The 15,392-nt window shown below is 40.7% G+C and overlaps 1 protein-coding gene across 1 annotated transcript; it reads left to right on the top strand.

Moving 5' to 3' along the window:
- The first annotated feature begins 920 nt into the window (after window positions 1–920).
- fhip2a (FHF complex subunit HOOK interacting protein 2) lies at window positions 921–15,014 on the top strand. The gene is made up of 17 exons (XM_040034431.1): window positions 921–965; window positions 1,953–2,031; window positions 2,552–2,721; window positions 4,354–4,458; window positions 4,562–4,684; window positions 4,803–5,024; window positions 5,134–5,330; window positions 5,505–5,619; window positions 5,782–5,858; window positions 5,959–6,151; window positions 6,549–6,712; window positions 7,279–7,425; window positions 7,506–7,596; window positions 7,757–7,900; window positions 10,946–11,086; window positions 12,052–12,155; window positions 12,242–15,014. The coding sequence occupies exons 1-17, from the start codon at window positions 921–923 to the stop codon at window positions 12,351–12,353; spliced, it is 2,229 nt and encodes a 742-aa protein (XP_039890365.1). The 3' UTR covers window positions 12,354–15,014.
- The last annotated feature ends 378 nt before the right edge of the window (window positions 15,015–15,392 follow it).

The raw sequence follows: 15,392 nt of genomic DNA, 5'->3' as shown, positions 1-15,392 counted from the left end.
TGTCCTGGATCAGGCAGCATCCCTTTTCCCCCCCTCTCTTATTTTCCAACAAGTTTGTGCCCATATTTGAACCTAATATCACGGAATTATTAAGGAATAAATTAAATCATGCTTGAAATTCCTTGCCTGCAGCTGCTGTCGGCTCACCTAAACGTTAAACCGGGTATAGCCTACTTTCTGCCGGGGATGACTGTGCTGTTCTGGACGTGAGTTGGTCTAAATCATAAAGTTGACAGGCACTCAGGAGATGTGACTGTTGTTTCCCCCCCTGTTTTCCCATTAATATGACTACTTCTCCGAGATATCTGGCAAACTCCTCCCTCACGTGACCTCCTAAACTTTACTCTTAAAGTGACACTTTAAGCAAGCATATAAACTCTGTCCTGCAGCGGAAAAAACGCCTAATTTCAGATGGGAAATCAGTGCATTATCAGGGAGAGTATTTATAGTTATTAATTAACACTTCACTTGAGCTTATCAGTGGCTAAACCTGTGCCACTGAATATATTAAGCGAACATGTTTAACTGAATGTTGATCTCGGTTTGTTATTGAATTTATTGGTTTATAACTCAATTAGTATGCCTTGATAGTTGTCAACCATCAGAAGGGCTTGTTTAGTGCTCTCACGCCCCCTGGTGGTTGTCTCCATAACAAGCGTTTGGCGAAGGAAGTGCCACCGTGTCCAAAGTGAGCCTACGTTAACTCTCTGTAGACGTCTTGTTTACAGTACCTGTGCCAGGCCTGTAAAGTCCTGTTGTCGACAACGTGCTACGTGTTTTATTGCTTACATTTTTTTCTTTCGTTACAAGGGTCATTGTATGAAACCTCCAATCTGGATCGAGGTAGTAGCAATAGGAAGAAGAAGATAGAGGAATTCTCTAGGTCTTCTCGAGAGAAACTAGTCCAGTCGAAGAACAAAATGTTCTCCAAATTTACGTCCATTCTCCAGCACGCTGTAGAAGCGGTAAGTTTTTAACCGATGTTGATTTTATTTGTTGCCTGGCTTTTGTGTTACGTCTTTCTTTTGTTTTCCAGACACCATATATCACTACGCCAAACAAGGCTATCGTAGCTAATTGTTAAGCTAACCAATTAGCTTCGGCTAACGTTAGCGCTCTGTGTTTTTGTTGTCAGTTTGCTCATTCTGGTTACCTATGAATGTGCCTGAGTATGTGCCATGACAAAGTACTAAGTAGCCTTTTTTGTAATTGCAGCATGTCATCTGTCTGCATATAGCTTGGTAAACTGAGCTTGATAGATGCCGAGTTAGCTTATAATACCATCGAGATGCTAAGCTAACATTGTAGCTAGCTATCCCGTTTCAAACAGCAGGCTCTCGTCTTCAGGAGTGGTGTCAGAATAATTGGGTAACCGTGTTTGATATTGCGCAAACGCCTTAACGTTAATACCAAAGGGAACATGTGTGAGTTGTCCTCCTCAGCAGTATTTAAGAACTCAGTATTAGCATGCTATCACGCCAGGCAGACAACTAGCTAGAAACCAGTAATAACGTGTCTCAGCTCTGTTTTCCAGCTGTTTGAAACCACGCACAATACAGGCAACTCAAAGTGAATAACTCTGACTTCAAATGTGGTCAGACTATCAATCCACTTCTAAATAGCACTTACTGAGTAAACGTCCAAAATCAACTTACAACTCTGGGACATACTGTTATATTTGTTTATGTATTTTAAGTAGATTTCAAATAGTAAAACTCTCATGTTACCTGACAACGAAATCGTTTACGCCATTATAAATGTTTTTGCAAACTGCTGGGCTTGAAATGCGATCACATCACAATCAAGGTGTCTTGTAGCTGCACATGAGAACCATTTAGCACGAGAATATGTTAATGTCTCTGTTTGAAAGTGAGTGATATATGTAGAAATGTAATTATAATCATTAGTCTCTAGATTATCATAAGCTCATCTTTTCAAAATTTCTTTTTCAGCTTGCCCCTTCGCTGCCATTACAGGAAGACTTTGTCTATCACTGGAAGGCCATTACACATTATTACATTGAGACTTCTGGTAAGGACTGTCTGAAACAATAAGTTAGAATCTATATCTTGACATCCACACAGATTCATGTAGTGATTTTTTTTGGGGGGGGGGGTAATCTTGTCACAAGTAGCTTTGTTTGGTTTTGCCTGATGTTCTTATGTTTGATGCTGTCATTTACTGCACCAATCTAATATCGGTGCGCATGTTAGAAGCTCCCCACTCTGTGAAAAGAAGATTAAATGGAAAAACTTTACTGTGCAGTCAAATGTAATATTGGCTGCCATCAAAATGAACTAATACTGTCCACACCCACTGTCCACAATTGATGATCAAACTTTCCTAATTATGTAGCGTGTCAGAAAGATGACTGACATATTTTATAAATGTAACTACAAATGTGTTATGTTGTTACTAGCTGTGCTTCTGTATGTGAACAAAAAATGTGAAAAACAAATGAAGCTGTTGCATGGACTGCTAAAGATTGGTAAGGCATTTTCCCCTCGTGTTTTTAATATTTTTCATATCTTTCTATGAATTTGCTTGTTAGATGACAAAGCGCCAGTTACAGACACCAACATCCCATCCCACCTGGAACAGATGCTGGACATCCTGACCCAGGAGGAAGCCGAAAGGGAGTCTGGAGAGACAGGACCCTGCATGGAGTATCTCTTACACCATAAGATCCTGGAGACTCTCTACACCTTGGGCAAGGCAGATGTAAGGCACTCATGCTTTTGCTGACTACATACAGGAAAGTAAACATACCATAAGGTTTTAGCTGTATCTAATAAGCCCCTTTTACACACACGCTCCTTTAATCTGATCTAAATGTGTCAGCTTTTTTATATTAATCATCGCCATTTGTCTTTTCGTTTCTCAGCATGACACAAGTCTGAGTCCATGCTGTCGTGTAAACAAATAGACACACAGAAGATTATGACTGTGTGTATGTCTCTCAAGTTACTCTGCTCACTGAAAGAGATTGTTGTGGAGAATGCTGTTAGCATTAACATGGGGTGGAGTGGGGGGGGGTTGGTATGAGAAAGCCGATGTAGCCTCCATCTCATTGTATTATGGCTGATTTACACTACCGCACTCAATCTTTGTGGAACCTACTACATACACAAGTGGCTCATGTCATAATGATGGCGCATTATGTATTAGTTACTTTGTATCCCATGTTTTATATGCAGTTGCTGTCGATAGAAACAAATACAATTCTCAGGCTTTTTTTCCTCTTCTAGGTTTAGGTCAGGGTTCTCTTGTTCTTTCCATAGATTTGTCCCTGAAGTTGTTCTGCTTGTTTGTAGAGTCCCTCACATCCATTTCAATAGTTTCAGAAATCTCCCTTCAGTAATTTGCTGACATTTGTGAGTCCTTATATTGACACTATAATTATTTTTGTTATAATGAGTTGATGATTGTAATTCTCTCACTGATAAATTAAAAAACTTCAGCGAGAAAGTAGCAGGAAATGTACAGGTGGAGTTGAAAGTACAGGCCAGTTAAAATAGTTGATGGCTGCGTTAGCACAGCATTTGGCTACATTTCTAGTGAGGTGGAGGTCGGGTTATGATGAAGGGTTTCAAAGGTGTTTGCTGTTACGAAATAGCTGTGGTAAAGATATGCTGCTAAACTATAAATATCCAGTTATTTTGGTTGTTCAATAGTCTGTTTGATTATTGTTCCTAAATATATGATAAGCAGTTTTTTTTCTCTTCACTTAAAAAAAAAAAAAATCTAAGCTTAAGGATTTTTTCACTTTCCAGCTCTAACGATTAGTCCATAAACATTGAAGAGTGCAAAGGACAATTTGAAAGGCTTTAGTTGCTGGAGGTGAACATAAAACTCCCGAAAATTGCAGAGCAAGTTTCATGTCCTTCATTCAGACTGACATGTTGTTGTTGTAAAATACAAATTTACAGTAAATCCTTACTGCCGTGAAGACAGTGTCAGTGACTGGTCAGATTAACAAGAAACAACTGTCACAATATAGACGCCCATTTAAGTAACCTGACTGTCAAAACTAGTGTGCAGCACATAAATAGGCCTGTTCTGTCAGTGTTGTGTCAACGTCTGAATGAAGCTGTGGGAAACAGTCAAGGTTAAAGCTTTCTGTGTCTGGATGTCATTATGCTGTCACTGTCACAGACTGATGGAGCCAGAATTGGTCTGTTTTCTGTGTGTGTAAATAGCAGTATTGTTGAATAACAAGGTTGTGATTTAAATTGCGAGCACTGGGTCTATGGAGGTTGGTGTAGGCTGACACTTTCTGTCACGAGTAGTAACAGTAAATACAAAAACTGTCACTGGCATCATAAAGTTCAATAAATGGTGTTTTCCCACCAGTGTCCTCCTGGAATGAAGCAGCAGGTGCTCACCTTCTACACAAAGCTGCTGGCACATATTCGACAGCCCCTCCTGCCACACATCAACGTCCACAGACCTGTACAGGTGAGAAGTGCTGCAGTCTGGATTTCCTAAAAATATTCTGCTAACTGACACATTATGTAACTTGCTTGGATCTTGTTTTGTGACTGTGACGTGACCCTGTCAGAAACTGATCCGTCTGTGCGGTGAGGTGCTTGCTGCTCCTACAGAAAATGAAGAGATCCAGTTCCTTTGTATAGTCTGTGCCAAACTGAAGCAGGACCCTTATCTCGTCAACTTCTTCTTAGAGGTAGGCTGCTAGGGCACCAGAGATCTGCACAATTGGGGAAATATTTCACAAGCAAATATTTTTATTTTTTAAGCACATCATTCAGAGAGTATGTCTTATCCTTGACGTTGTTTGTTAGAATAAGTCAAAGAGACCTGAGATAAAGAGCCCTGTGGCAACAGAAGGGGGGAAGGAAAACGCCTTGTCTCCAGACACTGGTCAGTCTCTGGCACAGGAACAAGCTGACCACCAAGATGAACCACAGGCTGCAGCTGCTGTCTCCACATCCAGTCCAACAAGTAACAATAACAGCAACAACTACAATCTGGTCACCTCCCTGCTCAACCTCACAAAGAGTCCTGTAAGTGTTCCCTGTATGAAGATGATTTATTTATGTATGTAAAGTCTTTCTCTTTTGAAGCTCTCAGTTTGAAATCATGAGCTGTGTCATATATTTTTCCTGTCCACAGGATGGCAGGATTGTGGTGAAGGCTTGTGAGGGCCTGATGCTGCTGGTCAGTTTACCAGAGCCTGCTGCTGCCAAGTGTTTGACTGAAAACACCGAGCTCTGTGAGCTTCTCACCGACAGGCTGGTCTCCTTTTATAAAGCCCTGCCACAGTCCATGGACCCCTTGGACATTGAGACTGTAGAGTCGGTCAACTGGGGGTAAATTTCTCAGTAAAACTTCATACTAAATAAAGTGACTCATAAATACTTATCTGCAGATCTGATTATTCCTGAAATAGTGTGCTCTGCTGAATGCTATTTTTAGTGGTTTTATTATTTGATTTATTTGAATCAGTCCTTTAATACCTGTATTTTTTCTTCTCCCTCCTTTAGTCTAGATGTATATAACCTGAAGGAGGATGCTGCTGTCTTCACAGGGAAGAGGGCTCTCATCTCCTTCTTGTCCTGGCTTGATTACTGTGATCAGCTCATCAAGGAAGCACAGAAGGTTCTTACCCAGTGCTGACTCACTGTATTTTGATGACTCATATCATGAACAGACAGAATAAAAGAGTCTTTCCAAGGAAGTTTTTTTTTTTTTTTTTTTTAATAAATTAAATACACAAAAGGCTGAACAACATTTTTTTGTCTTGTCTTCACTGTCTTGCAGTCAGCAGCTGCAGTGATGGCAAAAGCAGTGAGAGAAAGATTCTTTGTTTCTGTGATGGAACCACAGCTTATGCAGACGTGAGGCCCTCTTTGAAACATCAATCATCATGTTTGTGGTCCTGTCAGTGTGCTACAGGCGTTGTCATGACTGCTGCTGTGGGTTTGTGCATTCATGTAGGTCTGAGGTTGGCATCCTGACCTCGACAGCTCTGCTGAACAGAATCATAAGGCAGGTGACATCGGAGGCTCTGCTGCAGGAGATGGTTTACTTCCTGCTGGGAGAGGAGAGAGAACCCGAGACTTCAGCTACAATCGCTCAGAATCCACTTAGACACAGACTCATCGAGCACTGTGATCACCTGTCAGATGAGGTTATTATACTGCATGCATCTTTACCACTATTTATTTCTGCAAACCCAACTCATTCAGGCCTTAATATTACACTTTTTTTATACTGAATTGTAGCTAATATCTTTAAAAAGCATAAATGGCCATCTGCCTTTCAAGGACTCTGAGTTCCAGTGAAACATATGATTAACCCAAAGCCCATGAATTTTAATTAGTATTTGTAAGAGCCATTGTAGTCTTTTTCATCAAACAAAAGGCAGCTGAATCATCTGTTTGATTCTTCAGCAGTCGCTGCCTACTTTTCTGTTAGTGAGAAAACACTTAACTTTAGTTAACTTAACTAAACTAGCTTAACTGCTTTTGCACTCTTTGCACTTATTGAATGAGAAGAGCCTTACTCCTTTCTTTGTCCCACCTCAGATCAGCATCATGACCCTGCGGCTATTTGAGCAGTTAATCCAGAAGCCCAACCAGCACATCCTCCACAACTTGGTGCTGCGCAGCCTGGAGGAGAGGAATTACCTGGAGAATAAACCACAGGAAGAGCGGGAGCCGCTCGAAAATGGCCAGCCTCATGATGCTGTGTAAGGACCCCCCTATTGACCTTTAACCTCCCCTGAGCTGCTGGAAGTTGAAGATCCTCTGCACAAATGCAAAAATTTCGAAATAAAACCAATGCATGAAGTAGCTGTGTTTTCGAGATATCTTATTACTTCTCATGCATAATTAGTGTGTGTTTTAATTGGTCAAATTCCTCTGAGCCTTGATTATGTAGGCTCACAAAAATGCAACTCAGCTAATTATTTGCATAAATCAAGGTTGTGCGAGACTGAAACATAATGAGAAATAATTTGCATGTTTCTTCTTGTGCACAGTAATGAAAATCTCAATTAAGACGAACTCTCATGAGAGCTTCTTTCACTTGGTAATTGATTGTTTTTCATTCAGTAGCATTCAGTTGCTTGATGCATTAGTGTTATAATATATTTTCTCAAATAATCAATTTGAAGCCTTGAAGGACTTCAGTCTCACTGACAAATTATACAAAGCTCCAAGCTGCCACAGACACACAAAGGGCCATAAAATACTGTGATGCAAATGCACAGGGATCTGAGGCAAATCACTTTATGAATAAATGTTTTCTCGACAGAGATCTTGAGGAGGATCCACTGTTTGGTGATGACCTTTCTCCAGAGAGGAAGCTGTCTGGGTCTGACTGGCTCAGCACTTCTCCACCACAAAGTCCTGACCATTCAAAGTCTGAGGGGAAAACAGAAGTCCACAAGATCGTGAACAGGTGCGCAGTTTGTTCATGGTGATGCACCGTGCATCGCTCAGCTCAGCTCAGTTCTCACTGTTAAACTCTGTCACCTGCAGTTTCCTGTGTCTGGTCCCCGATGAGGCCAAGTCATCATATCACGTTGAAGGCACAGGATACGACACCTACCTCAGAGATGCACACAGACAGGTGAGAGTGCTGTAGGTTACTGTAAAGCTTGTGACACACTGGACAACAAATAGAGAAAAATCTGTCACAGTTCTCTCTGGGACTGTTTTGATCCCCTGACAGTGCTGCAGCAGCTCATTCTGTATTGCTGCTCATTATTTTTCTTCATTGTTATTCTCAGTTCAGGGACTATTGTGGCATCTGCCAGCGGTGGGATTGGAGGGGAAATCCAAAGCCTTTTGAGAAGTGTAACTTGGACATCCCGTTCTTTGAGGGCCACTTCCTTAAAGTTCTCTTCGACAGGATGGGTCGCATCCTAGATCAAGTGAGTGTAATCTGTACTGCAGTATTTTCATAATTCAGATCAAGTGCTTGCTGTAGTGTTGATATATGCATTAATTCCTTCTTACTCCTCCGTTCCAGTAAAGCAAGAGAAGGTTAAAAAAAAAAAAAAAGTTCAACTTTAGTTCTAATTAAATAAGTAGTGTAAAGCTGTCGAGTGAGATTCACACAAATTAAAATGAAACTAGTAGATTATTTAAACTGATTTAATGTTCCCACACTTCCAACAGTTATTAGATTTGCTGCAGTCAGAAAAAAATGAAACACTGCTGCTTGCAGTTTACTGTGAGTGATGCCTCTCATGTTGGGCTTACAGAGATTACAGAGATTTTCTATTTTGTTTGCTTAATAATGACCACTGAAAGCCAGAACTTTACGGTCATTGGCTACGTTCACACTGCAGGTCTTAATGCTCAATTCCGATTTTTTGATCAAATCCAATTTTTTTGTCTGCGTGTTCACACTACAAATAAAATGCGACAGCAAACGCGCTCTAGTGTGAACGCTCAAAGCGACCCGCATGCGCAAAAGAAGACTTCACACACAACGCGCTCTGTTTAGACCCAGAGCAAACAGTATTGTTTGACTGATGGCCCTTAATATAAAGACTTCGGACTTTACGTTTCCCAATTTTTGCTTTAAGTTATTTTGTTATTTACATAATAATGTAAATAACCTACCGTATTTCCCGGACTACAAAGCGCACCTGAATATTAGCCGCACAAGCTAAAATCAGGGGAAAATCCTGTTTTGTACATACATTAGCCGCACCTGACTAAAAGCCACAGGTGTTTCAATGTTGACTTATCATATGTAAGAGAATATGCACAAAGGGAATTGTCAGGAAAGAGATGGCTGTTTGGAGACACACCCCTTTTATTAATATTTTGAAAAACAAGTTATCGGTACATATTTGCATAACTTTTTAGGTATATGTACAAGTAGCGGTAATTACAAGTACGAAACATGTACTGTCCTTCATAAATGAGTAACAAATGTAGTACATAACAATAACCTACAGCACACCAGAAAAATAGATTCGGACTACCTTTTAGGCTCAAGAAAAGTCAGTCATTCACCACCATCTTTCTCTTCTTCCTGCGCACTAAAACCACCAAAGTCCTCTTCTCCAGTGTCGGATACAAACAGGCTCAGGGTGGCTTCGTCATCCACTCTCAGCTTCTCTCCTTCGTTGTCACTTTCAAAACCAAACAAATCCTCGTTGTCAGTGTCAGAGTCGAACACCCTCAGAAGGGCCGTGGTGTCCTCCTCTCCATCATGCAGCAGTCCAGCCCTTCGAAATCCGTTGGTGATCGTGGATGTTTTCACACTTTTCCACGCTGTCAGATTCCACCGGTGGAGTTGAGCATGACTTGCTTTTCGCAAGTTTATTGCCGCTCGTCATCCACGCCTCCGGCTGAACGTGTAGCGCTACTTTGAAGTTTGTTTTTCGCGCTACTTGTACGGCACTATGTTGCCTGGCGGATGGACATGTGACCAACATACCACTCTTGAACCCCGATACTGTGTGTCTGATCACATGCCCTTCCGCCAGGCAACGTAGTGCCGTACAACAGCGGAACAAACAAAACAAATCGTCTTACGATATCACAAAAATCATGGACAATCCATAGAAAAGCCGCACCTGACTAAAAGCCGCAGGGTTCAAAGCTTGTGCAAAAAGTAGCGGCTTATAGCCCGACAATTACGGTAATAATGATCCTTATTGCTGTTTTAGAGAGGAGCGGTGCTTCAAAGGATAGTTGCAGATTTCTGTCAGAATCTGCAGATTATGCAGTACAAATAAAATGTTCACGTTTCTCCAGCGTTGTCTTCCCAACAGTTTCACTGACATCTACACGGGATGGCCAGGAAGCGTTCGCGATGTCTTATCGGGCGCTTCTCCGGCGCTGATAATTGGCGTCTGTCTTGTGTCGGTGACGTAAAAGACGGATTTAATGCGACATGACCGTTCAAACAGCAGTCGCTTTCTAAAACATTGGATATGTATCGGATTCAGTACCACATACGAAAGTGACCCAGATCGGATTTGAAAATATCGGATTTGCGCCGTTCACACTGTCACACCATGATCGGATATGGGTCGCATAGGGTCAGAAAAATCGGATTTGATGCGCTTTCGCCTGCAGTGTGAACGTAGCCATTGTGAAGATGACTAATAAAGATTCAAAGGAAATATTCACTCTTTGGAACATGGGTTTGTTTCAAATCAACACGGCCCTTCTGCTCACCAGTGTCCAATTTACATAAAACTTTTAATAATATGAAATTGTAGCTTCACTTTAAATACTTTTCATGATATGTATTTTTGTTTATTTTCAAAAATGGTCTGTCGACCCACTTTGAGAAAAAATATTAAAGATAAAATCATGACAATTTCCTTGCCCTTTCTTACCATCAGAATTAATCAGAATCTGTAATCTGGCACAGATACATTAAAAAGATGTCAGATAATTGACTAGTAAAAATATGAAACAAAATCTTATATTTGAGTACACACCGATAAAAAAACTTCACAGTGCAAAAGACAACTAGTGAAAAATTCTCTGTGATATATAGTTGAATTTCACACTGTAAAATAAAGCGTGCACTTGACTTTCAACAGCAAATTCTGAGTTATAAAAATGAATAAAACGTGATTTTCATGCTGGGTTGAGCGAATATAACAAGCTGTACCACAGAAACAACAATAAAATAAATTCACATATCAAATACTTTTCAAGATTTAAAAGTTTACAGCATGTCGTATATATGTTCGGACCTAAAACTGTGACATTGTTGTTGCGAATCGGAGATGCTCAAGCAGAACATGAATGAACAGAATGACCCAAGTAGAGTTTAGATCGTATTTAGGAAATCAAAACTAAAAGCTGTCAGTCAGTCGGTTACGTAAATAAACTCACTTTGTGTTGTTTTCATGTTGTTACTTATTGTGAAGGAAAATTTTCAAAACTCTTGATCAGATCATTTTTATTTATTTCAATCTTCTTGCCTCTCTGTCCTCCAGCCCTATGATGTCAACCTGCAGGTGACTGCTGTGCTGTCCAAACTGTCTTTGTTGCCACACCCTCACTTGAATGAATACCTGCTGGACCCCTATATCAACCTGGCCCCTGGATGCAGGTCTCTGTTCTCTGTCATCGTCAGGGTAAGGTGCCCATCTTGATTGTGCTACAGCTGCAACTTGCAATCTTGTTGCCTTTTAAAATAGTTGACCAGGATGTGACTGCTCGAGTCATTTGTTGTCTTCAAAGGAATTTTGATGCACAAGACGGCGATTAGATGGACTCGGTCTGCTGTCACTTTGGGAATTAATGGGATTGAGTCGGGAATTACATGCAATCTGTTTGTGAAAATACGATGATTAACTGTGATTAATCTGTGAAAATATTTCTCAAATATTGACATAGTTGCTGCAAAATCACAAAGATGTTTGGCAAAATTGCTTTTATAAACATAACCAGTTGGAAACCAGTTCAGTCGAGTCCCCTATTGCAAGGATACATGTCTCAGATGAGAGGATTGTTGGCAACATGTTGTCAGTCTGTCTGGGAGTGACTGGACTCAGCTCGAGTCAGATTGTTTGGAGTCAGTTTGCCTCCCAGTAGTTGCCCTGTACAAAAAAAGTGGTCACTGCAGCTGCTTGGAGTTGGACCCCAAATGCAAAACGATTTCAGTGCAACCCCTGGGCAACTAGCAATGTTTCTGGTTGCAAGGAGGTAGCTGTCCTCTTTTCATTCTAGTGTGACTGATCCATTAGAGTGTAATTATCTTATCCATCATTGATAAGAGACACTTCGTTGCCCAGAGCTCAAAGCCCAACTTTAATTTGTGTGCTGGGAGATTTATTACTTTTCTTGATTGATTAGTGCTGCTGCGTGCCATTTTGAATCTGGCTTCATGGTAATCTTGCTCACCGTGCTTCTTACCGGCTACAACACCAACTCGTTTTATTGTGGGAATCAGTTCAAATCCATGAAATCTGAAGTGGAACACAATGTAAAAGTAGTTTTAGATAGTAGTAGATGTGATTCACTGCTGTTGCTCAAATTAGCTGCTGTGTTTTTGTAATTGCTCTGCATTCGTGTGTGTGTGTGTGTGTGTGTGTGTTAGGTGGTTGGAGATCTCATGTTGAGGATTCACCGTATCCCAGACTTCACACCCAAACTTTTGCTTGTGAGGAAGAGATTATTAGGCATGGAGCCAGAGGGCATCACGTATGTACTTCCACATGATTCTGGGTCGTATGTTCTGAGGTGACTTTCAGGGGATATTCTCACCTTTCTGTTTGCCCTCCCTTTAGTATCGACCACATGACCTTGCTGGAGGGGGTGATTGTGCTGGAGGAGTTCTGCAAAGAGTTGGCAGCCATCGCCTTCGTCAAATACCACGCAGCTGCCTCGTCCTCGCCGTAATCGTCCTGCTGTTCGTCCATCTGCCTCGACCGGGCAGACAGGTCAGGATGGAACTGGGCTATTGGAGGTGCCGTTGTACCGGTGGCACAGGGTCGGCAAAATATTACCACTAACTGTTCATCTCTGTCAGACTGTTAAAGCCCACACCGACGGGTGTCATCACTCCCCTTCCTCTGACCTCTCGGGCTTCACTATAAAATTGTCTCAGTCTTGTTTTTGAGCACAGACAGACACTGTCCAGCCAGCAGAGGAATAAGAGGAGGAGAGAGGTTGGGGTGCAGAGAAATGTTCACTGGACTCTTTTGAGCCTCTGCAATTTTTCTCACAGCCCCATCCTTCCATCTTTGTTTTTCACCAGCCAAAAGATGACAGCCCTGTAATTTACTACATCAAGGACGAAAGATGTTTGTGTATTTATTTTCTGTCCCATTACCACCCATCTGTAAATGTCATTGCCTTAGTGTGGACTCACACCTTTCAGTTAAAGAAAACTGTTTCCTTTTGAAACATTTTTTTTAATCTTTACCCCTCACATCGTTGTCTGTTTGAAGACAAGCAGAATCATCATGTGCGTATATGTACCTGTAGTTACATCTAAAGAGCTGTAGTGTTTGAAGATGCTGCGCTCGTGTTTTAAATGCCAAGTCATCATATTTATTTGTCTGCTTTCAGGTTGCCTTTTTTTAACTAATGTAAACAGTCTGTGTAATGACTGACTGAGAGGATCCTCTTTAGTGTTCATTTTCTTTCCTGTTTGTAAGTGCTTCGCTCTGAAAGCTCATCTGTAATCACCGTCATCCAAAGATATCACCATCCGTCGCTTTTTGTTAAATGAAAATGGTGAATTTGCAAATTCTGCCAATTTGCACATGGACCTTCATTGCACTTGTTACATTATAAGTTCATTGGTTTGTCGAGACGTCTTTGTGCAGACTGCGTATCCAGTGTTGGAATTTTCATACACCAGTGTTTGATATATTTTAAGACATGCTTGTTTTATTTGTGTTTGCACGCTTTCTCTATAATTATCGATTAATTTATTTGATCCATTCAAGGGAAAACGTGGCGAAACCAACCCTATTGATTTTATTTATCAGTCGTAAATAGGACTTGGGGCATGCAACACAATGTTTTTCTTCCTTTTGTTGGCTTATTACATTTAAAACTTTATTTTGGGTTGTTTGCATCTACAAGTTGTAAACAGTTGAACCACATTTGGATTTCAACTTTTCCTTTTTTTTGTCCAATGATTCCCAAGAACCACGGTAAATTAGATTGGAGGAAACCCTTTAAAAGGAGTCCAGTTTTCAGTTAGGAAACTGTTGGAGTAGTTGTAGGAGCTCTGAGCTCCTTCAAAGGTTATCATGACTTCCTACAATGTGTTGCGTTTACTTGCAGTGTTACTTTTATATCCAAATCTTGAATGGCAAGGAAATGTACTCGGTGCTGTGTATTGTTGGGGCGGATTATGTGCTCGTATGTTGTGCGGATCTCTCGGGACGTGAAATTAAGCGTCTCGGCTCACAGATCAATTATGAATTACAAAAAGGATTTGAATTAGTCTGTATCAATATGCTACTTAATGTAACTTTTGTTGCTTGTGTGTTCCCAGTGTGAATGTTTCCGTTCTATGGGATGGTCTTTGAGCACTGAGTTTGATTTAGTTGCGTAACTTTGCTGTGGAGAATCATTCATTGAAGCCATGACTCGCTGGTCTTGTTTTTGCACCCATTTCCTCCTGGCCCCACCTTGAAACCATCACTTAAGCTACATTATGCAATTGCTTGCAATGAATCAAATTTGCACATCGTCTTCATCAATGTTTTTAATATATATTTACACATCAAAAAGCTTTTTTTCTCTTTCTTTTAAATATTTTGTTGCGTGAACCAAAAAAAGAAAAGTCGAGGATGTCAGGAGAGTAACATTTCTATTTTAATTTTAAACTTTTGTTTTTGAACCTGTCAATTGTTCACACTTTTTTTTAAATCAACCATGTTTCCAACCTTTTTTGTATAGTTGTATATTGTAAGTGTACAATAGCAATAGATATACTAGCTGGTGTAAATGCATGCTTCTACATTATTTTTTAAAGGCAGTCCAGCCATCTGTGACGATTTCTCTGCTGTCAGCACTTTGGTCTTTGGAAATAAGACGCCTTACTTCACACTGTGGATTTCTGAGGGCTCCTGGAATCAGTGTGGAAGGGGGTTTCTGCTTCTTTGCAGTCTGTTGTAATCTTACTATGCTTCTCTTATGTTATGTGGGCTTGTTTTGGTTTGTGAAGATATACAGGACTCTGTGTAGTCAAAACTCTGATGCCAGTTAATTTCATGTCTTGTCATCTTAGACCAATCACTGTATCATGTTGATCACTGCTCATCTCTTAAATAGGAAGAGTGTTCTACTTCCGTCTCATTGGGGTTTCATTCTGTGATTGTGCGATGGCTAATTTAAACAGGAAAAGGTGCACGCTCGCGCCTCCCAATGCTTCAGAATACCGAGAAGCAATCACTGCAGTATTGTCAGAGGCATCGGTTCATTTATTCCTCATCAGCTGTCTTCATCACCGCTCTTATACACACAAAAGGTTTCATTCAGGACAATATGGTTTTGACATTCTCCGTCCCAATTAAAAAAAAAAAACTAAGTTCCTCAGCAGGAGATGTGGTCATTCTTTGAACAGTTCGTTGTGTTTCATCTTGTTTTATTACAAAAGTTCTGTACAATGAAACAAAAACACACAAAATAACCATTTTCTTTCAAACCACAAATTCTATCCCTTTCAAAGTAAGATTTCCAATGTGAGAACTGAATGCCCGCAACATGTAATTTTCCTATGCAAACAGCCCTGTAGGACGACATGAATAGAGCAGAGAAACCATCGGGTGTGAAAATGACCTCGCTTGCCAGCGAATAGCTGAACAGAAGTGGGCATGGGAACTTTAGCCTCTGTCAAATTCTCTTTGGCTTCAAGCCTGCCATGCTCAGTCGTCCGACTAATTCTGCAGAAATGAGTGAAAAATCTCACTCTCGGGG

The sequence above is a fragment of the Simochromis diagramma genome, unplaced genomic scaffold, assembly GCF_900408965.1.
Source record: "Simochromis diagramma unplaced genomic scaffold, fSimDia1.1 OVJJ01000481.1, whole genome shotgun sequence".
In the NCBI taxonomy this organism is placed as follows: Eukaryota; Metazoa; Chordata; class Actinopteri; order Cichliformes; family Cichlidae; genus Simochromis; species Simochromis diagramma.
This window is presented reverse-complemented; position numbering and strand designations above follow the sequence as displayed.

Coding starts and splice junctions, on each gene's coding strand:
- fhip2a (XM_040034431.1), top strand. CDS start 921: ATGTTCTCCAAATTTACGTCCATTCTCCAGCACGCTGTAGAAGCG. Junction 6,152..6,548: donor GTGATCACCTGTCAGATGAG/GTTATTATACTG, acceptor GTCCCACCTCAG/ATCAGCATCATGACCCTGCG. Junction 7,597..7,756: donor TCAGAGATGCACACAGACAG/GTGAGAGTGCTG, acceptor TGTTATTCTCAG/TTCAGGGACTATTGTGGCAT.